This window comes from Lepidochelys kempii, chromosome 3 (assembly GCF_965140285.1).
Source record: "Lepidochelys kempii isolate rLepKem1 chromosome 3, rLepKem1.hap1, whole genome shotgun sequence".
Lineage (NCBI taxonomy): Eukaryota > Metazoa > Chordata > Testudines > Cheloniidae > Lepidochelys > Lepidochelys kempii.
The window spans coordinates 124519704-124545637 of NC_136382.1; the positions used below are offsets into that span (position 1 = coordinate 124519704).

At 38.7% G+C, this 25934-nt stretch overlaps 1 protein-coding gene and 1 long non-coding RNA gene across 6 annotated transcripts in view; one reads left to right on the forward strand and one right to left on the reverse strand.

Annotated features, from left to right (window-relative positions):
- Positions 1–25934, forward strand: part of PACRG (parkin coregulated) — a 493217-nt gene that overhangs the window by 433294 nt on the left and 33989 nt on the right. Inside the window, exon 6 of one of the 5 annotated variants that reach the window (XM_073337863.2) lies at positions 9596–9642. The exons of the other annotated variants lie outside the window; for them this stretch is intronic. Within the exon in view, the coding sequence (XP_073193964.1) occupies positions 9596–9627 (32 nt within the window). The 3' untranslated portion in view covers positions 9628–9642. The remainder of the gene's footprint in view (positions 1–9595; positions 9643–25934) is intronic. 5 annotated transcript variants of the gene reach the window in all.
- Positions 1344–20471, reverse strand: LOC140909178 (uncharacterized). Its single transcript, XR_012158123.2, has 6 exons — positions 20349–20471; positions 8389–8583; positions 5685–5745; positions 4867–5009; positions 4530–4639; positions 1344–3095 (listed from the first exon to the last, which is right to left on the reverse strand). It is a non-coding gene; the product is annotated as an uncharacterized LOC140909178 (long non-coding RNA).

A 25934-nucleotide genomic window follows, 5' to 3' on the forward strand; every position in this document is an offset into this window, starting at 1 on the left:
AACACTGTTCTGGAGTCAGCAAAGCACTCCAATATGCAATGTTGTATACTTCCCCAGAAGAGACAATGTGTGTAAGTTCTACTTCTGGGGTACAGAAGGAAAGTTTTCAGATCTGAGGGATCACTTAGTGGGGACCCTAAAAAATTGTAACATTTTAAGAGAATATCACAATATCCTTGAGATGCAAGTAGGGAGCAGGGAGTCCCAGTCACATTTCCATAGGTAAATCGCAGGCAGTATCCTGGGAAGGGAAATATTACAGATAATCACAGGGTGGAGTATGTGAGTCAAAGAGTTAGATAAGTTCTAAGTTGAACCCCAAAATGAAGTCTCCTAGCTCCATGCTGAATCCTAAATGTAAGGCCCATATAAATCTCCTAGTAATGAATACCTTGTGGGGAGGAAAATACTACTCATTATTGATGTATGCTTTTGGAGATTAAGGAGCCCAAAAGTGCTAGGAAATTGTCATTTTATTCATAGGCCAGTGAATGAACGTAGAAGTAGCTATAGAACAAGAACCAGTTCACAGTTCAGGACCAGAAAAGCTTCGTTCCCCAATTAAGCTAAGATTATTACTCTTGTCAGAACTATAAATGATGTTGTGATGCAGACAATACAGATTCCTTTACATCAGGAACAAAGGTGAAGGGATTTCATCAATGTAACTCACCTATAACATTCATCATTTTTATTTTGAAATAAAGCAGTAAATAGAGTTGACAATTATTTCAGATAGTAACATACAGGAAATTAGATCATGACTTTTAGCAAAGAGTAATATTAAAACTTTCTATTCCATATGGATGTCACCAAAAGGAATTGTGATTTCAACCAAAGCTGCTAGGCTTTGAATGACATATGGAGTAGCCTTTTTTTTAAATACAAATACTTATAGCAGTGTTATTCTTGCCTTCCACATTTTTCCTGCCATCATGATTTTAAGCATGAACATAGTTTGAGGGTCAACATGAATTTCAGATATATTATTTGTGCTTGGGTTAGCAATATAATTTGACTCTCATAAAATTAGCAGATTTAATCTACTATTCATTGAAGACCCATCTACATTACAATATATATTTTTGATTTGCATGCTAATTCTGAGATTGATGTTTAGTTTAAAGTATAGTTTTTCACATCCACTTGGAAGTGAATTTAGCCTTTTATACATGGTGCAGATTAGAAAAGGGTTGATTTCCTGATTCTATTGTTATAGCATATTTTAAGAGAAGAAAAATATTTGAGATGAAAATTGAAGTAAAAAATTGTTTAATGTTATTTTATGTAACTATTAATATATTACATAAATGGATGTTATACCAAGTATGCAAAAGCAACATAATAAATCTTAATTGTATATTATTTAGTGTCCCCTTGGACAATAAAATGTGCTTTAAATCAGAGACTTTCACTGTAGCTGTTGGAGTAAAAGCTGAGCAAAAGCTATCTATACTGGAATATTCCTTATATTTCAGTAAACCTGTTTATTTTTGTGAGGAATAAAATTTCAAATAATCTGGGGAAGATACAGTTTGGGATATTTATTTTGTTAATAAAATATCTATTTCAAGCAGTGCAAATTAGCAGTCTGAATAAATGTGTTATATTGCAACATACTTAGAGCTAGAGAGAGAAATTTTGCCTTTCCAATTGCCTTTCCAATTTAAAAAAGTAAGTTGCTTCATGAGGATGGTTTAGATTACCTGGAAGCAGTCCACATTAATTGATACGATAGGTTATTTTCCCTTCCTCTTTGGCTCTTTGCGAAAAAGAGGACTGGAAGGGCTTTGCGCAGCTAGGAATAGAAGCACTAGTCTCACATAATCCATATACAAACACTTCTCAAATTTATTTACTAAATAAGGTAATGGGGAAGGTATTGTGCAAATTCCTCTGATAACCTTTCCTGCTGACATAGACCTTCGCGAGGTTAGTGAAGTAAGCCAATTATGAACTATTGTTAGCATTTGACAGGAAAGGTGATGAGTGTTTCAACTCAGAGTTTTCAGTAGAATTTGGAGAAATGAATTGCAGTGACTTTAAATAAAATTAATGCTGTGTTTTTAATTTAGTAATAGATAAGTAACTTTATTGGCAACTGGCAGATCAGTGCTACACCTTAATTATTGGTAAGTTTGTAAATTGCAATTCTGTTAGAGTAAAATGGTCTCATTCAGTTACACATTTTTATTTTATATTTCATTCACATATGTTCTTTGCATTCATTGATGCAAAAACCAGTGTATGCTACACCAAGAACAATTAATAAGACTGGCAAATTATTATATAAATAATGCATTCTCATTTCATCACAGAAGAAGAAACAAATATATAATGCATATTCTAATGGAATAAGATATCTTTAGAGTTTTTTATAATTCCTTTTTATTTACTATTTTCATACTACACTAAACATACATATCAACATGGCTGATTTCTGCAGAAGCACAGCACACTAGCAACAAACTTCAGTGGTAACAAAGGAAACACTGTGGGGGTGAAAGCATTCCAAAAGCACCAAATTGTCAGTGCTCCCAAAAATATGAATATGTAGAAAAAAGAATAAAGTAGATACAGATACAAACCCAAATAACTCAGCATCTAAACACCACACAGCTGCTTCAATTTAACTGCAGTAGTGGCATTCAGGTTAAACAATGGAATACAAAAGTCCATCTATGCTTCTGAGAAGCGGCAGGGGGATGTGCTGCCCCAAACTTATCAGTAGCCCATCTCTTTGAGAAATGACTATAAAATGTTACATTTATGCAAAAAAGGGAATTCTAATAAATCTATTAAAATATCAAACACATCTTTCTACCAGTTTAAACATACCATGTATTAAAGGAGGGAGAAGTCTTGCTGGCAATGGCGCAACCTAGTTTTAACAAGAATTTAGTCATCAGAAGTCTCTACCAAAGGTCTCCTGATCAGATCTCTTATTTTAATAAGGCAAACAATTAGCAATCTGAATTCAGAAAATATACCATTTCTTCTTGTGGGTAACTGAGTTTTGCTGGGAACAGTTAATACCTTGTCCTCTGTTCCTTCATCCATGAAGTGTTTGATTTCCCTAAATTCTTTCCCCTAGTCTTGTCATGGAGTTCATATAAAAAAAAGAAGATAATCTCATTCTCTTCATAGAAGAGTTCTTTTTATATTCTTGGCAACCTTTAATACTCATTCACACTCCCTGACATCAATGTGATAATGAAGATTCTCACCATTCTCCTTTACCACCTGATCTCCTCATAGCACAAACTGAGGGTAATAATTTCTCCACAGAACATAGTTCTTTAATATTTAGGGTGTGTGTATGATTTTCAGAATGAGTTTTCCGTAAAAATTACTGGATCAGGATATTTATCCACTAGGATCCCAATTACCCTTATATGCTGGGATCCCATTAACCCTTACATTTTAACAATTAGCAATTTAACATGCCTCTCCCACCACACACAAAATACTTTTAATCACTGATTTAGCCGAGCAGCTTCCACTGAATAAGTTGAACAATGTGCATAGAACTGGAAGAAACCTCGAGAGGTTATCTAGTCCAGTCCCTTGCACTCATGGAAGGACTGAGTATTCTCTAGACCATCCCTGATAGGTGTTTGTCTAACCTGCTCTTACTCTCCAATGATGGAGATTCCACAGCCTCCCTAGGCAATTTGTTCCAGTGCTTAACCATCCCGACAGTTAGGAAGTTTTTCCTAATGTCCAACCTAAACCTCTCTTGCTGCAATTTAAACCCATTGCTTTTTGTCCTATCCTCAGAAGTTAAGAAGAACAATTTGTCCCTCCTCCTTGTAACAACCTTTTATGTACTTGAAAAGTGTTATGTCCTCTCTGAGTCTTCTCTTCTCCAGTCTAAACAAACCCAGTTTTTTCAATCTTTCCTCACAGGACATGTTTTCTAGACCTTTAATAATTGTTGCTCTTCTCTGGACTTCCTCCAATTTGTCCACATCTTTCCTGAAATGTGGTGCCCAGAACTGGACACAATACTCCAGCTGAGGCCTAATCAGCACGGAGTAGAGTGGAAGAATTACTTCTTGTGTCTTGCTTACAACACTCCTGCTAATACATCCCAGACTGATGTTTGTTTTTACAACAGTGTTACAATGTTGACTCATTTAGTTTGTGGTCCACTATGACCCCCCAGATCCCTTTCCGCAGTACTCCTTCCTAGGCAGTCATTTCCCATTTTGGGTGTGTGCAACTAATTGTTCCTTCCTAAGTGGAGTACTTCACATTTGTCCTTATTGAATTTTATCCTATTTACTTCAGATCATTTCTCCAGGTCATTATGAATTATAATCCTATCCTCCAAAGCACTTGCAACCCCTCCCAGCTTGGTATCGTCAGCAAACTTTATAAATTTACTCTATGCCATTATCTAACTTGTTCGCTGCTATCTGCAGTCACTCCTAGTCTCTGCTAATCCATTCCTTTTAATTGGATAGTCTGAATGACATCGCCTCCAACTTCCCCTCTGCCAATGTCAAGGAAGCTTGTAAACTCACCTTGCTAAGTAGCAGTTCCTCCATCAGTTTCTTTCTAGAGCTATCTTTATCCACAGTTGACATCTGTGTGATGACAGCCAGAGAAGGAGTCAAAGATGGCTTCTGGGGAACTGGAATTGAGGTTGAAGGTCTCAAATTAAAAAAGTCATTTATTTCTGGTTTAGTTTTGCTCTTAGGCATTATTCACAGCTCTTCTCTCTCTTCAAACAAAAGGAACAGTGGCCCCACTAAAGAAAATCCAACGTTATTGAATGTGCTAGACTTAGTAAATATTAACTTTGGCTCTCAGAGCCCATCTACAGCATGTCTTTCAACAAAATCAGGCTCCCCCTCTTACCTCCACCGTGTTTCCCTTTTTTCTTCATTTACCTCTCCCCTCACAATGTATTCCTGCTAATGACAGCCTCTTCATCACATGTAGCTTTGTGGTTTTCAGTTTGATTTCAACTCTTCTCCTACAGTCAGTTCTGCCTGTGATAACTAGTAGTGAGAATGCAACCAATAACAAAATATTAATTGTTAATAATGTACAAAATATCACATGACCAAACATGTGGTCTAAGGCTAGGCACATAAAGTCTCAAAATGTACATTAAAATATATGTATTAGCAGGAAAAATGCTCTGAAATAGGTCTCCACAAATTACATATACGGATCTTGATTTACATTACAGGGAATTTTCTGGGAATACCAGAATATCAGTTTTATATCTCTCATGTCAGGGAGGTTTACATTCTCAGAATTTCAATCCAAGGCAAACCTTTCTATGTTAAGTCTCTACCTAACTACATTTTTCATCCAACATGGGTTCAGACTATTTGTACTCATGTAACTTAAAACCAAAATTTGATTTTCTTAAAGTTTAGATTTGCCAAAGGATTAGTCCTTAGTGTATTCTTAAAAGATGTTGGAATTGTGGATGACAAAGGGCCAAATTTCAGTTTAGAGTAAAAAGACATCATTCACTGACTTCAAAGGAAGTTGCTCCCTCTCCCTTGGGACTAAATTTGACCCAAAAAATTTAAGCTACTAATATAGTTCACACTGAAAAGTGAGCATAGCTTGTGCAACTGATATTTTATTATGATTTGGCTTTATTTTTATGGTTCTTATAATAAAAAAATGGGCTAGAGACATCAAAAAATAAATGCAACCTTTACTGTTCTTCACTGTATAAAGTCCTCAGTTTGCTCACTGTATAAAGACCTCCGTTTGCTAGTAAAAAAGGATATAAAAACCACAAGTGTTAGGACAATTAACCAAAGGCCAATTAAACACAGAAAAGTGCAAATAAAGTAATTTAGTCAGAGTGTCACAGTGTACAGCAAAATATTCACATTGACCTCAATAGACAAGCCTGTCCTAATAGCATAATTTAATTTCTTAGTAAATTATAATCAGTCTCTCTCTCTGTCTCTTGTCTAATGTGCGAGAGAGAGAGAAATTAAAGCACTCAGGTGTACTTGCTGCTATGATGGTACCACTACACTTCCATGTCAGCCAGCCATGATACTTGCAATCATTACTAGCATCACAGTGGCTGGCCCTTGTGTTCCAAAAGCACTAATTACAGCTAGATGACTGAGAATTTCTGTGGCTGTACTACTGTGACGTGAATGTTTTCCTTAGACCACAGTTTTAACACTAAATACATGGTTAACTTTACACACATGGGTAGCCTCATTGAAATCAGGATGCAGGCCTAAATCCATGTACAATTTAAGCAGAAAACACTATTTTATCTCCTCCTCCCCCCCAATATGAGACTTGTTTTAAAAGACATTATTTTACATCTCTGACCTAGAGTTATTACTCTACAAGTATTGTCCCTGACTTCTGAAATAACCATATCTTTTACCACAAAGGAAGTCAGAGAATTGATCAAACTCTGAGAGTAATAATCCTTGTTTAACTAGAGAGTTATCTGAGATATTTCTGCTAGAATGTTTTTGTCATGTTTGAAGAGGAAAGGGGGCTTTGTTGTTGTTGTTCTTAATCTAAAATGGATTCTAATAGAAAAGACTTTCACAGAGATCATCCCCTTTAACCCCAGCAGCAAAGCCCAGTACAGTCAAATTACAGTTTGTGTGGTTATTTTCAAGAATTTCAATCTTATGGTGTAACCTTCTATTACAGTATCTCTTATCAGAGTGCTAGAAAGAGCGTTTAAAATTATTAACCTGTTTGAATTCTCTGGGCACTGTCACTTACAGTTTTAATATCACCTTAAAGTACTACAATTTTTCCTTCTAAACTGGCTAACAGAGTCAATCTTTTACTCTACTTCTTCCTCCAGTAATCTTATAGGGTCAAATGCTTGTTCTTGTACATAGCCTGAGTATTCAGGTTGTGCACAGGGGAGATCTGGATGAATCCAGAAGGAATTTCCAAACCAATTTTATAGGCCTAATAGATTTAGAAAAGCATCTAACTATTGGATGTTTATCCTAACTTGAATTTTGAACCTTTTTAGGGTTACACAAAGCTAATCTTTATTTATGCACTGATTGAGAAGTGCAGTTCTAAAGAATGCATACATGGAATGTATTTTTAATCAGGATTTTATAAAACATTGCATTCAACAAACTAAAGGTAGACAAGAATTGAAGCTGATTATCTTGTATAGATGTATTCACCAATGTTAAGTATATTGTTTGATAATATACTATTTCTCTCTATCCAAGTGGTGTCAACAGGGTTTTGCTCAATATCAGAACAACTTAAGGGAGTGGTTTGGTTGTTCCTTTCAGAGTGTGCGTCTGCCTTTTGAGATAATTTCACTACTATATTAGGAATTTCCTCTGAGAAAGGAAATATTCTCTTTTTTCCTGGAGAGAAAAGCAAATTCTATAGTTCAGACAGAAGCTCTTTGAAAAGACTGGACAAGTTATCTTAGCAGTAACCCCTTCTAAGAGCAGGCGTGAAGATCTTATCTTGAGAATCAATTTTAAAAGAGTATTTTCTGAGCGTAGACTCAAATCCTGCAAGTAGTTATGCACATGCTTACCTTAAAAAGCAAAGGAACTACTAACCTGACTACGGTTAAGCATGTACATAAGTGTTTGAAGGAATAGGGCCATGTGATGGAGTGTATAAACCCTACACTGACAGGGAAGGGGCTTGGGAGACTGGGTGCTAAAATAGCCCTGCCCCTCTGGTGCTATCAATCATACACGGTAGAGAGGAGGGCTATAAAAGGAGGAAGCTGCAGTACACAAGGGGAGAAATCTTCAGAAGGAATTGACTAGAGTAGCTCTTGGAATGGCAGGAGGAACCCTCATGCAAGAAACTGCCCAGCTCTATAAGGAGTCTGGCAATCCTCAGGGGTAAGGCTTGTAGGGAGAGTCTGACCTGGCTACTAGCCATAAAGACTCCAGCAAAGCTGCTACCCAGGCACCCCTGAAATAAACTAGTGCCTCAGGCTTTTTGTTGCCTTGTTATTGACCCCAGGAGGGGCTCAGTTTGTGTTGACCTAAACTTTTGCTTTTCCCCCACCCAGAGGTAAAGTAAACAGGCCCCCAAGGGTGGGGTCACTACCAGGAAAGAGGCTGTGACCTGTACTAGGCCAACCCTGTGATGGAAACTGGGCATGGTGAGGGCCCCCAACCCAACTAGGGAGGTGCATCAAAGATACTCTTTAATGTAATGTAGTCTGAGATCGCTAATAATTATTGCATAACTACAATCCATAAACGCAATTTCTCTAAATGGAAATGGAGAAAAAAATTTGAGAACATTTTACTGTATTTTAAGACATTGCTTTCAGTGATATGACCAAATCTTCACAAGATTAGAACTTCTGTTTTTTCCCCCAATTTTTGTATTATCTTAGCAAAAAGAGATTATGATAGTCCTGACCTGATGCAGGCAGGGTACTCAGGATATTTAGTTGATGAAGCCGATACTGTGAGTGGTGTTTGGCAGACACAGTTGGTGTTTCAAGTCCAATTAAAGTTGTCTTCAAACAGTTTCATTCCATCATTATTTACCATTCATAATGAATTAGTTCATTCAGTAGCTATAGTTTCCTTAGGTGCATTGATGTGGACACAGCTACAAAACAAGGACAGACACATGCATGGAATTAAGCAGCAGACCGCAACTTTTATTAAACTTTTAGCACAAGGGAGGGGCACTGCCTTCCCATCACCTATACTCTCGTCTACCAGGCATTTAATTGGTTCCAGTGCAGGGGTTTGAGGGCTCTGTATGATATGACCCATAACTTGGAGCCAGGATTACAGAGCTTCTTATCATATAACCCATAAAGTGATGTGGGCTCTCCTCAGCTCTCTCCGAGTCCTACATCCTCCCACCTCGGAGGAGGGACAGAGGGTGCAGCAGGGTGGGGACCTTGGCCCGCAGAGGCCACAAGGTCTCACCCTACCACATGAGCTCAAGGCCCATCCCAAAAATCCCAAATCTTTTGCCTCTGGGAACCATTCATTTTATTCTCTTAACTGCACTGGCAACCAGCTGTGAATTGTGACGAGTAAGCAACACCACCCCAGTACCTCAGCTAGGTACCGTGCACATCCCTAGTTTACCCACTGTGGCTTGCAGGTGCTGCGAGAAAGGCAAAAAACTCCCCGGTCCTCTGCTAATTTGGTCCATGGGAAAAAAAATTCCTTCTTAACCCCCCTAAACAGGCAATCATCTAGACTCACAGCATCTGTCAAACCTGGTTCCCATTCCTAGTTCAGGTGGGCAGGGCAGGCTGATGGAATGGAGCCAGAAGAGCTCTCCACATGGCCTCTGCGCAGGGCTAAATCCTAGGAGCTGAGGAATGTTGGCCAATCAGCAATCCTCTCCCAGCTGGCCAGTGGGTGCCAGAGACTCCCATGGGAGAAACTACCTATTGTCATTGGCAACTGCCTCCTTCCCTAACTACTGGGTGTCCCCACATCTCCATCAATATCCCCCACCTGTTGATGCGAGTGGGTAGCATTTGTCTACTATGCAGCTGGAGTTTCTCTTTGAGACTATCTTTTAAAGGTTTCCTTTGTCCACTTTGGGTTGCTTTTCTGTCTACTCACTTTGATGTGTGCTTCTTATACATTTGTAGGATATGACCTAGGTGAATCTTCCTGGGGCTAGTTCACTCCAGTACAGGTAATTCTGGTTATTTTATCTTACCACTTTAAACTGATGAGTAACAAAAAATGTGTTTCATATGGAAACTAACATTTTGATGTTTTACGGATAGCAAGCCCATGTCTCTGTGCTATTCCTTAGGGTGGAAAACACAACTGCATTTTAGTTAGATTTTTGAGCACAGTTGAATAATGTTTCCTTCACATAGCTGTATAGATGACCAAATGGAGAACTGGTTTCCTGTGTATATGATGTCATGCCCCCATACTTGGGAATGCAAGTAGTGAGGACCCTTATAAAACATATTTTGGTCCCCACATTTAGCTCTTGTACCATTAATCCTAACATTTGATCTAAGAGTGGACCTTATCCTTCAACCTTTATTCACATCAATAATCCTTAATCACAGGAGTTGTCCCCTATTAGTCAATATGATTAAGGACCAATGGATCAGCCCCATTTTTCAGTGCTGGTTGGTACAGACTTGAAATAGTCTGCAATACTACTAATCAAATCAAAGTTTTCCAAGGCATTTGGACCAGCACACAGAGTACAAATTGCACCTCCTTGCAACCGCAAGGGCCACTATGTTCTAGCGATAACGGGAAGAGTCGTCTCTGGTACAGACCCAGGGCCGGCTCCAGGCACCAGTGAACCAAGCAGGTGCCCGGGGCGGCAAAGGTAAAGGGGTGGCAGGATGTTGGGCTCTGGGGCGGTAATCTGCCCTCAGCAGCGGTGGGAATTCGGCGGCCGCTCCGTCAGCGGGTTGTATTGTTACTGTTCCCCTCCCACAAAAGTTCCTGAGGGAGAGCAGCTACAGTTTCTATCAGGCCCTCCAGCAAAGGCTGCACTGGGAATGTGCTACAATAGTGCCTCTCCTGGCTACTATGGCCACACCCACTCCCAGCCCAGAACTACTCATCTGGGGCTGTACTGGCACCTTACAGGCGTCCCAATGGAGGGCCCCAGTATATACTGGTTTATGCAGACAGCCTAGAAAGCAATAATGATTACAACAAACTGGGGTGATAGTGGGCAATAAAAGAGTTTGCCGTGTGATATACAAAACAGCCAATGCAGATTTAGGCTACGTATGCCAAGCACATCATAAGGCAATGAAGTAAAGTTGTTAACATATGGTTATGGTATAGCTGTACTTGAACATCGTATTCAGTTCTGGGCATTACATTACCAGAAATGTATTGACAATAGCAGGCAGTTTAGAGAAGAGCAACAAAAAATATATTGACAGGTTTCAGAGTAGCAGCCGTGTTAGTCTGTATTCGCAAAAAGAAAAGGAGTACTTGTGGCACCTTAGAGACTAACCCATTTATCTGAGCATAAGCTTTCGTGAGCTACAGCTCACTTCATCGGATACATATATATTATGCTGGAGGACAGACTTCTGAAGAAAGGCTAAAAGAGCTAATAGCTTTGCTAAGGCAGGACATAAGTTTATGAATATTTTGAATGCTTTAAGCAAAGAGAAATTATGTAGAATGCTACCAAGGGACTATAACTATGAGTAATGGGATGAAACTAAGAAAAGGAAATTTTAGGCTAAATATAAGGTAAAACATTTGAGATTATGATGTATCAAACTGCAGAATTATCTCCCAAGGGAAGAGATAGGAGTCTCATTACTTAGGACTTTTAAAACTAGACAATATGAACAGTGGAAAATGTACCATAGGGAACAGTTATGTCTCAGCAGAGAGAGAGATTTGATAATCTAAAAGGTCTTTCTCCATCTCCAGTTTCTATTATTCTGTTTTTATGTAAACAGAAAAATGCTTAGGTCTATCACCAAAAGAGAAAATCTTCACTTTCATCATCAACCTGATATGATTGGTTTTAATCTCTGAGATGAAATTAAGTCAACATCAGTCATGCTTTAGCTAACCTCAGGAGAAAGCTTAGGCTGAGCTTTATGGCTTTTGTTTATGTTACCAATAAATCCCTATGAAGGGGGTAAATTTGAAGCATATGAAGTGCATGAGCACTTTGTGTGGAGCAGAGTGGAATTATATCAAGCCCAGTGGACTCAGGATGTACCCAGATGTGAGCACCAGAGTGCTTAGTCAAAACTGACTTACTGCACACAAAAGGACTGCATCTCTATGCAGGTCCTGGAACCTGACCCCTCTGACAAGCACATTTTCTCCTAGGGCTTTTCCTCATCTAAAGGACTCATCCAGGAAGTGATACATATATCTGGAGAAGGTGTTGGCTGCATTAGAGTTGTTTATTTTTATTATTGGAGCAAAAAGAGGAAATATAACATGACATGTTGATTATGACTACTTATGCAAGAAGAAACAGGGCATGTCAGTCCAAATAAATGAGTAACTTATTTTATTGTTAGGTTTCAGAGTAACAGCCGTGTTAGTCTGTATTCGCAAAAAGAAAAGGAGTACTTGTGGCACCTTAGAGACTAACCAATTTATTAGAGCATAAGCTTTCGTGAGCTACAGCTCACTTCATCAGATGCATATCGTGGAAACTGCAGCAGACTTTATATATACACAGAGAATATGAAACAATACCTCCTCCCACCCCACTGTCCTGCTGGTAATAGCTTATCTAAAGTGATCATCAGGAAACCATTTCCAGCACAAATCCAGGTTTTCTCACCCTCCACCCCCCCACACAAATTCACTCTCCTGCTGGTGATAGCCCATCCAAAGTGACAACTCTTTACACAATGTGCATGACAATCAAGTTGGGCTATTTCCTGCACAAATCCAGGTTCTCACATCCCCCCCACCCCCATACACACACAAACTCACTCTCCTGCTGGTAATAGCTCATCCAAACTGACCACTCTTCAAGTTTAAATCCAAGTTAAACCAGAACATCGGGGGGGGGGGGTAGGAAAAAACAAGAGGAAACAGGCTACCCTGCATAATGACTTAGCCACTTCAAGTCTCTATTTAAGCCTAAATTAATAGTATCCAATTTGCAAATGAATTCCAATTCAGCAGTTTCTCGCTGGAGTCTGGATTTGAAGGTTTTTTGTTTTAAGATAGCGACCTTCATGTCTGTGATTGCCTGACCAGAGAGATTGAAGTGTTCTCTGACTGGTTTATGAATGTTATAATTCTTGACATCTGATTTGTGTCCATTTATTCTTTTACGTAGAGACTGTCCAGTTTGACCAATGTACATGGCAGAGGGGCATTGCTGGCACATGATGGCATATATCACATTGGTGGATGTGCAGGTGAACGAGCCTCTGATAGTGTGGCTGATGTTATTAGGCCCTGTGATGGTGTCCCCTGAATAGATATGTGGGCACAATTGGCAACGGGCTTTGTTGCAAGGATAAGTTCCTGGGTTAGTGGTTCTGTTGTGTGGTATGTGGTTGTTGGTGAGTATTTGCTTCAGGTTGTGGGGCTGTAAAGAGTTGTCACTTTGGATGGGCTATCACCAGCAGGAGAGTGAATTTGTGTGGGGGTGTGGAGGGTGAGAAAACCTGGATTTGTGCTGGAAATGGCCCACCTGATGATCACTTTAGATAAGCTATTACCAGCAGGACAGTGGGGTGGGAGGAGGTATTGGTTCATATTCTCTCTGTATATATAAAGTCTGCTGCAGTTTCCATGATATGCATCTGATGAAGTGAGCTGTAGCTCACGAAAGCTTATGCTCTAATAAATTGGTTAGTCTCTAAGGTGCCACAAGTACTCCTTTCCTTTTATTTTATTGTTATGATTACTGTATTTTTTTCCCGGAAAAGATACTGCTAGGAAAAGAGTTAAAGTGCAATAAATTAAACTAGTGTAAGGTCACAAAATCTCCATGTAATAACCTACCATCTCATGAAAATGTAGTCCCTATAGAAATCATAGCATAAAATTGATGATACTATTTAAATGAACATTAGGGCTATATGTTTTACTCCCTACTCTAAGCCAATTAACAAAGAAATGCTAGTTGGTGCCAGCAACAACTGTCCTCTTTGACATGAAGGAGGGGGCGGGGAATACTTGATGTATATGCAGGTGTTACTTATTTCTGTTTGAAGACAAATGCACTTTATACGCAGTTAGAATTCCTGCCAGCCTGTAAGTGATCAGCAGGAGGAAGAAAATACCATAGATGCTTTAAAGAACAGCTGTGGAAGACCGTGTTTCCATATCTTTTATGTAAGATCTTGATAAAATTCTGCAAGTGGTTGACGGTATAAAGATAAATTCCATTAGCATTATAGGCTTGCACCAGGCATTTGTTTTTATCCTACTCTGGCATTTAATTGAACTCCATCCAACTTAACACAACTGCAGTTTTCATTTGATCTTCTTTAGAGAAGTTATCTATTCAGCTGCCAAAGCCTGTCATTACCATAACACTAGAGACCCTCACAGATTAGTAAAGGGTTCCTTATCCCACAAGTTTTGACATTTCTCAGTCTATTAGAGACTGTCTGGATCCTGAGTGGTGCTGATCTCTTGGAACTCCCATAGACATTGGTGGAAGCTGATGCTTTTGGGGTTCATCCAAACCAGTAAGGGGTTGCTTTGTAATCCTGGGTGCTTCTGTGCTTTGCAGCTTTGGCTCAGAGCTCTGACACCAGCAGCCAGTTTACAGCACAGTGACCTCACCCTGGCTTCCACCACCCTGGTTACTCCTTGCAGGGTGACACCAACAACCCCTCCAGTCCCAAGTCTCCCCAAAACCATCTCCTCTGCTGTGCTCAGCCTGTCTCACTGTATCACTTAGAAAATTGTATCGAGTTTGCTGGTCCTTTAAAGAGACAGTACATGGCACCAACCTATTAGTTCAGATGAAGATTTTACTGTTCACTTTGGAACACTACACTAAGATGGTTGTATAATAAGACAAGATTAAATTTATTAACAAAGAACAAATATTTAAGTGATACCAAGCAGAAGGAATTGAGAGAAATTGTTGCAAACAAAAATAGGTTTTAGTCTTTTTTTTCAGACTAATTTTCTCACTAGGATCCAACACAGAACTCAAAGCACTTGGTTCTTTTATCTCTTCAGGTAAAAGATGCCAAAATGGCTCTCTACCTCTGCTAATAGCCTCAACATTTATCTTTGTTTTCCAAGTCAGGAAGCCCTCCTAGGGGCTTACCTTGCTGTGTCCGCCAGGGAGCTGATACCATGTTAATTTTTGCAGTCTCCTTCCCATATTGTGATAGAGTGGCTATTTCCCTCCTCTCACTAGTTTGATGACTTTGTTTATTTTTTATGTAAATGTACTTTCATTGTGTCTTTGTTTAGACACGTTCAAGCAGGCAGGACCACATTCCTTTATCTAGGGTGAAATGACTTAAATCCTACCTGCCAAACACATTTAAGAATATATTTCCAGCCTATATTTAAAACTTTTCACATATCACCTGCACATATACCATGCAATAATATCAATGACCAGCATGTTACCAGTTTGCATATGATTCCTTAGTTATGTGATACCTTTTAGATACAGGTTAAGAGAAAATCAAGCCAGAAGAAATACAGTGATATGAGTCCATGCCTCTTTTGCTTTCAGTTGTCTGAGAGCTATTATTTTCATCTTTAACTATCATACTGTGCATCAGTCTTGAAATGTTAGCCTTTCATTGCCTACCTCCACCCACCTATTTAGATGGTAAGCTGTTTAGCGCAGGGATCATCATTTGTTCTGTATTTGTACAGTACCTAGCACAATAAGGTCTTGGTCCTGGACTAGGGCTCTTAGGCACAACAGTAATACAAATATTTATTAATTATTTCTTATACCATATTGAAACATCAGCCCTTTACAAAGAAGCGTGCAGAAAATAATCTAAACTACTATATCAAGCCAAGGATTCAAAATTTTTTGGAAAGTAGTGTTATTTTATTTCTCAGTCTCAACTATTTCTTCATAGGTGGCACACCGTGAAACTCATGAAATCCATTAATCTATTATACCATTTGGATCCGTTCTTATTTCCATTTTCATGGGATGTACCACAAGTTTATCCTGTGGAAAGTATAGATTTCCTCAAACCTCTAAAGGGCAACAAAGGAAAGTGTAGGTCCACTACTTAGCAGGAAGGAGAGCTAATAACTGACAATACCAAGAAGGCTGAAGTGTTTAATGCCTGTTTTGCTTCAGTCTTCACTAAAAATTTTAATTTTGACGAGGTGCTTAACAGAACAACAACAAGGGGGAAGAAACACAAGACAGAAAGGGCAAAGAACAGGCAGAATGTTAGAGAATATTTAGAAAAAACTAAAATATATCGATAAGATAGATGTATTCAAGTCATCAAGGCCTGCCAAATTCACCCTAGGGTACTTAAAGAACTAGCTGAAGCAACCTCAGAACCGTTAGCAATTATCTTTGAGAAATCATGGAGGATGAGTGATGTCCCAGAGGACTGGGAAAGGGCAAACAGTTTCTTTCTATAAAAAGGGAACAAATAGAACTCAGGGAATTATAGACCGGTCAACCTAACTTCAATACCTTCAAAACATTCTGGAGCAAATTATCACACAATAAATTTGTAAGTACCTAGAGGATAGTAGGGTGATAAGTAATAGCCAGCATAGATTTGTCAAGAACAAACCATGTCAAACCAACTTAATTTCCTTCTTTGACTGGATGACTGATTTAGTGGATAGGAAAGAAGCAGTAGATGTGATGTATCTTGATTTTACTAAGGCTTTTGACATAGTCAAGCACAATATTCTCATAAGCAAATGAGAGAAATGTGGTCTAGATGAAATTACTATAAGGTGGGTGCACAACTAGTTGAAAAACTGTACTCAGAATAGTTATCTATGGTTTACAGTCAAAATGGGAGGACGTTGTAGTGAAGTCAATGACTCACCAGCACAGCGCCTCCTGCTGGTCATTTTGAGAACTAGCTCTCCAGCATAAGGAGTGCCCTCTGCAGGCTGGTGCCTTACCTGCCACTGGCCCCTGTGTCCCTCCCAGACCCTGATGCCCCTTTATCTTGGGGTGCTGCCCCCTGACAATGTCCCCACACTCTGGGTCTCCCCAACCCTCTAACACCCCCTTGCATCAGGGGCTACTGCCAGTCATCATCTAGCCCCTGCTCACTGGGGCAGACTGCAGTCTGTAAACCACTCATTACTGGCAAGGGGGGTTTGGACCTACTGCCTCTGCCTAACCACAGGCCACACCTTTGCAACCCCAGTACCTGTTTTGGCCTTTGACCAGGCCCACAGCCTCAGGATTTGCTAGGCTGGAGCACCCCAGCTCCTCCTCCCTTTCCCCAGCACTGCTCAGTCTCAAGTTCCCTTCTCTCCTAGGCAGCCAGGTCCTTCTCTCTCAAGAGCTAGAGAGAGATTAACTTAGCTGCTGGTTCACAGCCCTTTTATAGGGCCAGCTGTCTCCTAATTGGGCGTAGACACAGCTGTGGCTGCCTTCCCAATCAGACTTTTCTTATTGGCTCTCAGCCTCAGCCCTCTCCAAGGGCTGGCTTTTACCCCGTTCAGGGCCGGAGCAGGGTGACTGCCCCACTACAGGCGTATCTAATGGGGTCCTGTAAGGATCAGTCCTGGGTCTGGCACTATTCAGTATTTTCATTAGTGACTTGGAAAACGGAATAGAGAGTCTGCTTATAAAATCTATGGATGACACTAAGCTGGGAGGGGTTCCTAGCACTTTGGAGGACAGGATTAGAATTCAAAATGACCTTGACAAATTGGAGAATTTGTCTGAAATCAACAAGATGAAATTCAATAAAGACAAACACAAAGTACTACACTTAAGAAGGAAAAAAATCAAATGTACAGCTACAAAATAAGAAATAACTGGCTAGGGGATAGTACTGCAGAAAAGTTATAGGGTTATAGTAGATCACAGATTGAATATGAACCAACAATTTGTAGTTGTGAAAAATTCTGGGGTATATTAACAGGAATGTCATACATAAGAGAACATCGGAGTTAATTGTTCCACTCTTCTCGACACTGGTGAGGCCTTAGCTAGAGTACTGTGCCTAGTTTTGGGCACCACACTTTAAGAAAGATGTGGACAAATTGGAGAGAGTCCAGAGGAGAGCAACAAAAATGATAAAAGGTTTAGAAAACCTGACCTATGAGGAAAGATTTAAAAAACTGGGCTTGTTTAGTATTGAGAAAAGTAGATTGAGGGGGAACTGAAAACAGTTTTCAAATGCATTGCAGACTGTTCTAAACGGCTGTGATCAATTGTTCTCCATATCCACTGGAGGTAGGACAAGAAGTAATCAGCATACTTCGCAGCAAGGGAGATTTAGGTTAGATATAAGGAAAAACTTTCTAACTATAAGGATAGTTTAGCACGGGATTAGGCTTCCAAAAGAGGCTGTGGGATCCCCATCATTAGAGGTTTTTTAAGCTCTGTTTAGACAAACACCTGTCAGGGCTAGCTAGTCTAGGTTTACTTGGTCTAGCTTCAGTGGGGGGGATGGACTAGATGACCGCTCAAGGTCTCTTCCAGCCCTACATTTCTATGATTCTATTAAATCCTACCATACTTTCTTACTCTGAAACATTTTCTTTCCTGAAAGCCTCCTTTGCGTCATTGCCACCACCCTTAATTGAATCTAAAATCACTATCTTGCAACTGCACTATACAGACACAACCATGCAGAGATAATCCCAAGAATGCAGTTGTGGAATTGGAGCCAAAAATACCAAAATAAATATTTTAAGCTGTATTTTTATATGTCCACACTTTGCATGCTTTTGGGGTACACAGTGAGATTATTTGATGGTTTACCTCAACCTTCTTCGGAGGAAATGCAGAAAAGATGACTTAGAATTAATGTATACAATACATTTTGCATTGCTTTTGTGCTAACATTTTAAGCATGTGTTCTAATCAGGAACCTTTTTATATCCCACCTAAATTTCATTTCCTCAGTGATGGATATAAATATAAAAGATGGTGTTGAACCAGTAGAAATCATAGGTTTCAGAGTAGCAGCCGTGTTAGTCTGTATTCGCAAAAAGAAAAGGAGTACTTTTTAATAGAAATCGTATCACTTTAATTTAAGTTTATGACCGATACTCATCAGGGAAAAGAAAGTACAGTATCCAGCTGGACCATGTAGATTTATTGTACTACTCCAATACCACTCTATGTCAAAAATAAAATAGGCCACTACTTGAAGGCAACCTGAGGGAATGTAGTTCAATTTATATTAAAAAATACCTGTCTGCTAGTTGGAATTGTTTGTAATGGAATATACCATATCCCACTAACCTCTGCACGTTCCTAACACCAAAATAATTTTAGAATTCCAAATACACAATAAATGGGATAATTTGGAAGCATTTCCACCTTTGGACCAAAATTTGTGGGCTCATGTTTCATAGTAGAATCTGGGCATACACAACAGAGGTTAACATTTCTATTGGCTGTACTATTCTGCAGATGACATAATGAACTAATGTCTCAATTTGCCTGTTCCTGATGAGTTGTTCAGGTAAATGATAAAGATCTAATGAATTAAAGTAAAGACTAATGGCTAACAGATGTACAGACACTATCCACTCTGTGAATTAATGCCTGTATATATATTATGTGGAACTAGTTCAAATTACTGTATGTGGAAAGTTTACATATTGGAACTGTGTTTAGAGTGTCAGTGTACAGCTCAATGAAAGCATTTCAGATATATTATGAAAAGTGCTTTCAAATAGCTAATAAAACTGTGGCATTTATTCATGACCTACAAGTTCTAATTAACTTTCCTCCATTATGAAATTTCTCTTCTCCTCAAAGACTAAGTAAGTGAAGGCAGCATTTTTACGATCACATGCAAAAATGTAAGATTATATCTAATTTTCCAATGGCATATTTAAAAAAGTACAAATACATAAAATTAATATTGCTGATAAAATGTTCTTCGGTCTGTAGAGACTCGTTTAACAAAGTAACTTCAGAAAAATTTAATATGGATAAACTATGGCATATTTAAAATTCTTGATAGTTTACTGAATTGCCATTTAATACTAAGTTTCTTCAAGCTGCAAGAGAAAGAAAATTATTTTTTCTATTGCTTCTCAAAACCAGATGATGTCTCCAAATACTACAGAAATTGTTTCTTTTTGTGTTCAAATGAGTTCAGACCTAAACTAATGGAACTCAGTCATGAATCATAAATAGTGATTGAAATGATCATTGTTTTGCTGATAGTTCAGTCAAAACCCAATTTTCTCTTTCATGTAAATACTATGCATACTTGACAAAGAGTCTTTATTTTTCATAGCAAGGAAATGTTTGTTTGAATAAATTAACTGGATGAGAATGTCCTTTGGATTCTGACCTGTGTTTAACATTTTCTAGTAGCAAAGTGAAACACTGCAGATGATCCCTTCGACAAATGATTCTGTACTTTGTCCATGTAGCTACGAATAATGTCCACATTATTAGAGACAAACTTCATATTTTTCCCCTAATTCAGGAAATGAGAGCATACTGGTAGCAAAAAACCCAGGGATCCTGCCTAAAAAAATCCCTTTGATATAAATCAGAAGTGCTTGCCCTTATACCTATGCAGTAGTCAGAGTTTATAGATTTGGTAATGGAGCCCAATACAAATCTGATGCAAACTGTGATTTAATCATCAGAATATATGTCCTCGTTTTAAGAAACTTCATGAAGAATATCTGCTACAGCATTTAGTGAAATAGATTATCACCTCTAGCAACCAAAACCAGCACACAAAATCAGATTATTTTATCATGAATAAAATATACTTATCTTACAAAGGGCTCTTGTACCCCTAGCTCTGCTTGTTTGGTGGTTTTGATGTCTGTCTATGTCCTTGTATGTTTGCAACTCAATTATTCAGTTCTCACCATAAAGAGAGACGTATCTGCACAGTACCATTCATGAGTGTCTTGGAAACAAAACCAAAATGTTTTGCTGTTTTTGAATAGTGTCCTTGCTTCATTTTGCAAGTCAGTTTTGGAATAAAGACCAACTATTTAAGCAACTTTCCAGTGGTTTTCATTAAGCAAAATATTATTATATATTATACTTTAATTTCCACACTGACATTTGTCGGTCTTGGATAGAGCTGATTTACTGCAAACTTCCATATACTGTAGATGAATTTAAACAATAATCTATGCTTGAATGCAGGTTGTGTTTCGGTAATGTTGGGACTGTGGGAAATAAAAGGTTTAAAACAGTGCACTTTTTGGACTTTTAACAATCTGCTTCAGTGTCACTTTATAAAAGATTGATAATCCTTGTCTGATATCTGGTAAGAATTGGGTTAAATTCCTGATTTATGTAGGGAGGAACTCCTGCAGCCATTGCCAGGGAACAACTACTTGAGGCTTGGGCTGCCTGCAGTCAAGTAATTAGTCTAACTGAATAGCAGAAGTTCTAGTAGGAGATTACTAATTAATTTAATTGACATCCTAAACCAGTTTAACAGAAGGGAGGAGGAATATAAACCAACAGCAGGGAAAGAGCTGATGGTAGAAAATAACAAAGGGTTAGATAAATGAGTTCCCTATATGGTTTGTGTGCTTTAAATCTACTTCTCTGAGAAAAGCCTATGATTGAATTTATGGCTGTCTGGCCTTCTGTCTCTCTGCCTAAGAAACAATTGTTGTTTTCAAAATTTTGATGTGATGTTATCTAAAGCTTCCATGTATTCTATTTAAACTTGGGATAATCCATTCCTTGCTTTGGAACTTGAATTAATTGTGAGTTCACTTTCCTCTGCAAATGCTCATAATAATGGTTAGTACAGGAGACTGAGCTAAAATCTGGAGGAGAAGGGTGATCCAGTCGTTAGGGCACTAGCATAGGACTTGGGATCTGGTCTCTGTTGAACTACAGATTTACTGTGTGATCCTGTTGGGCAAGTGAATTGGCCTTTCTGTGCCTTGGTTCCTCATTTGTAAAATGAAGCTAATAGCACTTCCATACTTCATAGGAGTGTTGTAAGGATAAATACGTTAAAATTGTGAGGTGCTCAAATACTATGATAATGAGGGGGGCATATAAGTATTTAAAATAACTAGCTATTGCATGACTTTGAACAAATCTTGTAACTGCTCTCTGGCTCAATTTCTTAATATTTAAGACAGGAATAATAGTTAACTATTTTTGTAAAGTGCTTTGAGACTTTTAGATGGAAGTATTATTATTGACTGTTTCACTTGTAGGCTCTCTACTGCACTTCTTATTTAGGAATCTTTGCTGATTTGGACACTAATTGTAAACAGTCACACTCTGAATGCACCTCTCTCAGCTAAGAGTTCCTATCCTGTAATGATCATCAGCTTCATAGAATATACTGTAATTATTATACTATATTTATAATAAACTGATTAAGCCAATTGAACTAGGATTTAAATCAGAGTAAGCCGAACCGGGGGGAAGGGAAAGCCACAGACTATCATAGCTTCAGGTAACTGTTTAAGTATGAAGTATTCTTTCATTTGCAATGCATCTGTTCTTCTGCACTACCACAACTCACACTTAATACTTTATTTTGATGTAAAACTTGGTCATAAACTTGAACAGATAAAATGAAAGTCCTTTTGCCAAAGAACACAGTGTAACAGCATTGAAAACTGGCATTTTAGCTTTGGTTAACAAGCTATTTTAGCCACAAGGATCATCAAAGCCGCGAAGAACAGCTGAAGCTTTACCAATGATAAAATTAACTTCCCCATTACATGTTTCTCTTTTTAGTAGCCAGTCATCAAGGATGTTAATCTCTGTCTATATTAGGGAAGGATTTAACTTCCTGTCCATTCCAGTTTTCTTTCCACCCCCGCAACCATCACATGTGTCTATGAGAGAATAATCCCCCAGAAGGCTAAATTGTGTTTTTTAGTCAAAACAATCACTTTCCCAGATTTCAACAACCTATTATGGATTAGAAAACATTTAATCAAGAATCTGCTTAATCCTATAACAGCTTGCAGAGTTTGCCTGAAATTATACCATCAAGGGTGGAGTTTGCCCTGTCTGATGGAAGACTTTGGGTGTTCAGCTTCCTAAACTCACCAGTCCCTCTAGCTCTGGGGGCATCCTCAGGAGGCTTCTACACCGTTACAACCCCCATCCAATAGGGCCTTGCACTCTGTTCTCAGCACAGGTCTTGCAACAGTCACTGCACCAGTGGGAGTTGAGAGGTCCATAGCACAGGGAAGAAGCTGTATTATTTACTGCAAACTTTGTCTTCAATAACTTGGAAGCATGCTGTGGAGACTGGCTGGCCCCCAGTCCTTCACCTTCCTTAACTGTGGATATAGATGCCCAGGAAGCCCCCACATGTGGTTTAGGCAAAGAGGGGAAACTTGTCAGAAACTTGTCCCATCTGTGTATTTCTGAGCCAGATCCATAGATGAAGGCACCCTTCAGGAAGCAGAAGTGGGGGAAAGTATGGATTCCTCTGCTGTTCTGAAATTGTGGTCCATGAAAAACTGCAGATCTGCAGAGCACTGGCTAACAGTTTGTGGAGAGTGGGCAGGTCACATGATTTTGGCTCCTCCAACTTGCGAAGAGGAGGTTGAATGTATGTCGAAACAGCTGGCAACAAAGAGGAGGATATAGCCCAGCTGCCTCAATAGAGGGCATAACTATGTAGGAGGGGAAGGGACTGAAGGCACAAGTGTGAATGGGGTTTCCAGCAAAAGAAGGGTCAAGAGTTGCTAATGGGACTGGAGAAGAGGAATGTCCAGGAAAGCAAGACAAAGCAAAGGCATACAGCATGTCCAGAGGAGGACTTTAAGACTAGGCAGCATATTTTTCTTGTCCCCCAAACAAGAACCAGATGCAAAAGAAGAGTATGACTAGGGAGAAGCAGGAAAAGAAGAACAGAACAGATGGGAAGGGAAATAGCATGATTAACTTTTTTTAAAAGGACAAAGCGCTTATCATACTATAGATAGCTAAAAACACAACAGTGCTTCCCCAATGTTACTTCAACAAATGAAGCAATTGCTGTAGTTGCTACGGGGAAGCTGCACAATCACGGCTGATAGGGAAGACACAAGACATTTTCTCTACTGAGATGTGATCCATACTGTGAAAAAGATTGAAACCCCTCCATTATGTCATACGCAGTTTCTTTCTCTCCAGCAAAGAACCTTGATGATCTGCAGAAGTTGACACTGGAAGAGTAAAGATGTTTGTAAGAGAAGCAGACAAATGGATGTTCAAGGCATCACTGGCAAAGCAAGGGGTGAGGCAATAAGTGACAAAAATAGATGAGTGGTGAGGGGCAAAGTTGTGAAGGGTCTTGAAAGTGGGGACAAAAAGTTTGAGTTTGATGCAGCGGAAAATGGGGAGCCAGTGGAGGGATTCAAAGAGCATTTGACCATTGTGTCAGGTCAGGAAGGTGATCTTAGCAGCTCCATTTTGAATGGATTGAAGTGGGGCAATTTGTGTCTAGGAAGTCAGAGAAGAGGTTGCAGTAGATGATAATGAGGACAATGCTTTGGTAATTGCTATTCTTTTAATTAATAAACAAAAGTCCCTCCTATGTTGAAAAGTTTTTGGGGCTGCAGGGGTGTTAGTGTGGAAAATAAAATCTGGTTCATTCACTTTTATACACATAGCATTTGTGCATCCTTAGTAGATTTTGTTACTGTATTAAAATAATACTTATTCTGTCACAATGTAGAAAATCTATTCTTTTACATGTTTGGAAGAAATATACATCATTTATTATCCAAGCCATTTATTTTAACAGTTCATGAAATAAGTAGCTGCTACTGTAATCACTGCTTTGCTGGCTCCATTAACCTGCACAAAAGCCAGTTTCCAGCTAAGGTGTGAATCCATTCCAAAAATCAATGTGGTGTCCGATATTAATTAGCCTTTGTAATGTTTTGGAATAAGATACGGTGCATTTTTTGTTCTTGGGTACATGCATATCTCCTATATGAAGAAGAAGACTATAGAATGATTTCCAAAAGACTTTGTTTTTATTTGACTTCAAGTATCCCTAAGCAATTCATCCTCACCCACGCATTTTGCTAAGGGATTTGTGAGTGAACATGTGCTTCCAAGGGATTAATGTGCCAGTAAAGTTTTTTCCCAATACCATTTTAAACCATCTGTAATCAACATTCCTCCATTCATTGGTGTTTGGTTTTCTTTGTTTGTATTCCCATAACACCTAGTTATGCTAGGTACTGCACAAACAGAAGAAAAAGATGATCCCTGTCCCAAAAAGCTGACAAACATTGGTCAACTATTATTTCTTATTGTGGACTATTATTCACCCATTTAATTTACAAATATGAACTCTGAGTTACATTTTTAAAGGAGATTCATTTGCCTCAAGAGTTAGTGTAGAGAAATTAGATGCCCAAACTAATATTAACCCGTTTACTGCAATTGTATTTATGTTGTAACACGTGATACAAGCTTCTACTCTCCGACCTGTTTAGTGGATATTGTCTCTAATATTCTGCTGTCTTTTCATGTGTAGAATCCCAAACGACGTTAATGGGAGACTGTGGAGGGAGAAAAGGATATTACTGTAGAACTCTGCCATGTGAATCTTAACAGAGAATTTTGCTCTTATATTTTTGAGTATCATTATTATCCTAATGGTATCAGTGCAACACAAATTTATTATTAATAGCCAGGCTTAGCTAACTTGGAAACATGATATAAATTTGGATAGTTTCTCAGCAGCAAATGTTGAGTGTAAAATGTAAACTTGCACAGATTAAGAGAACCTAATACAGTATTTTATTTACAGCTTTGTCAGAGTTTCTGTTTAATGCAAACGAAAGAACAGGTTAGAGTAAGCACTTCTTATTCAGGCAAACATAAGGAGTGCAGGATCCAGGCCTCTTCTTTCTCAAATGAAAGAGGTGTGATCTAGCCAAATCAACATTGATCTTCTTTTGTTCTTCTGAAAAGGGAAGTGAAGCCAGTTGGTTGGTATGAGGCAAGTTATATTTGCAAATGCTAATCATATGACACTTTCTTTCCTTCCACATATGCAATTTCTACCACAGGGAATATAAATGACAACCCCCTAATAACACATCATCCAAGACTTTATTTCTGAAACATTAGTGGCATCCTTCCAACTGGCCATAAGGTTATAGACACATTTTTTAATCATTACATTGCCCATTGGAGGAAGCTACAGTCACACCATTTAATGTGTGCTCATGATAAATTTCACTGTCTTGTATAATAAAATGGAAGCTAATGAAGCATAACACAATTGTGGTGAATTAAAGAGAGATAGAACAGGACAGCAGAATAGCCACTTATTGACTTTAACAAAACATGTCTTAAAATGCATTTACTTTTAAACCATTTCATAGTCAAATATTAAAAAGCAAAAAATTAAG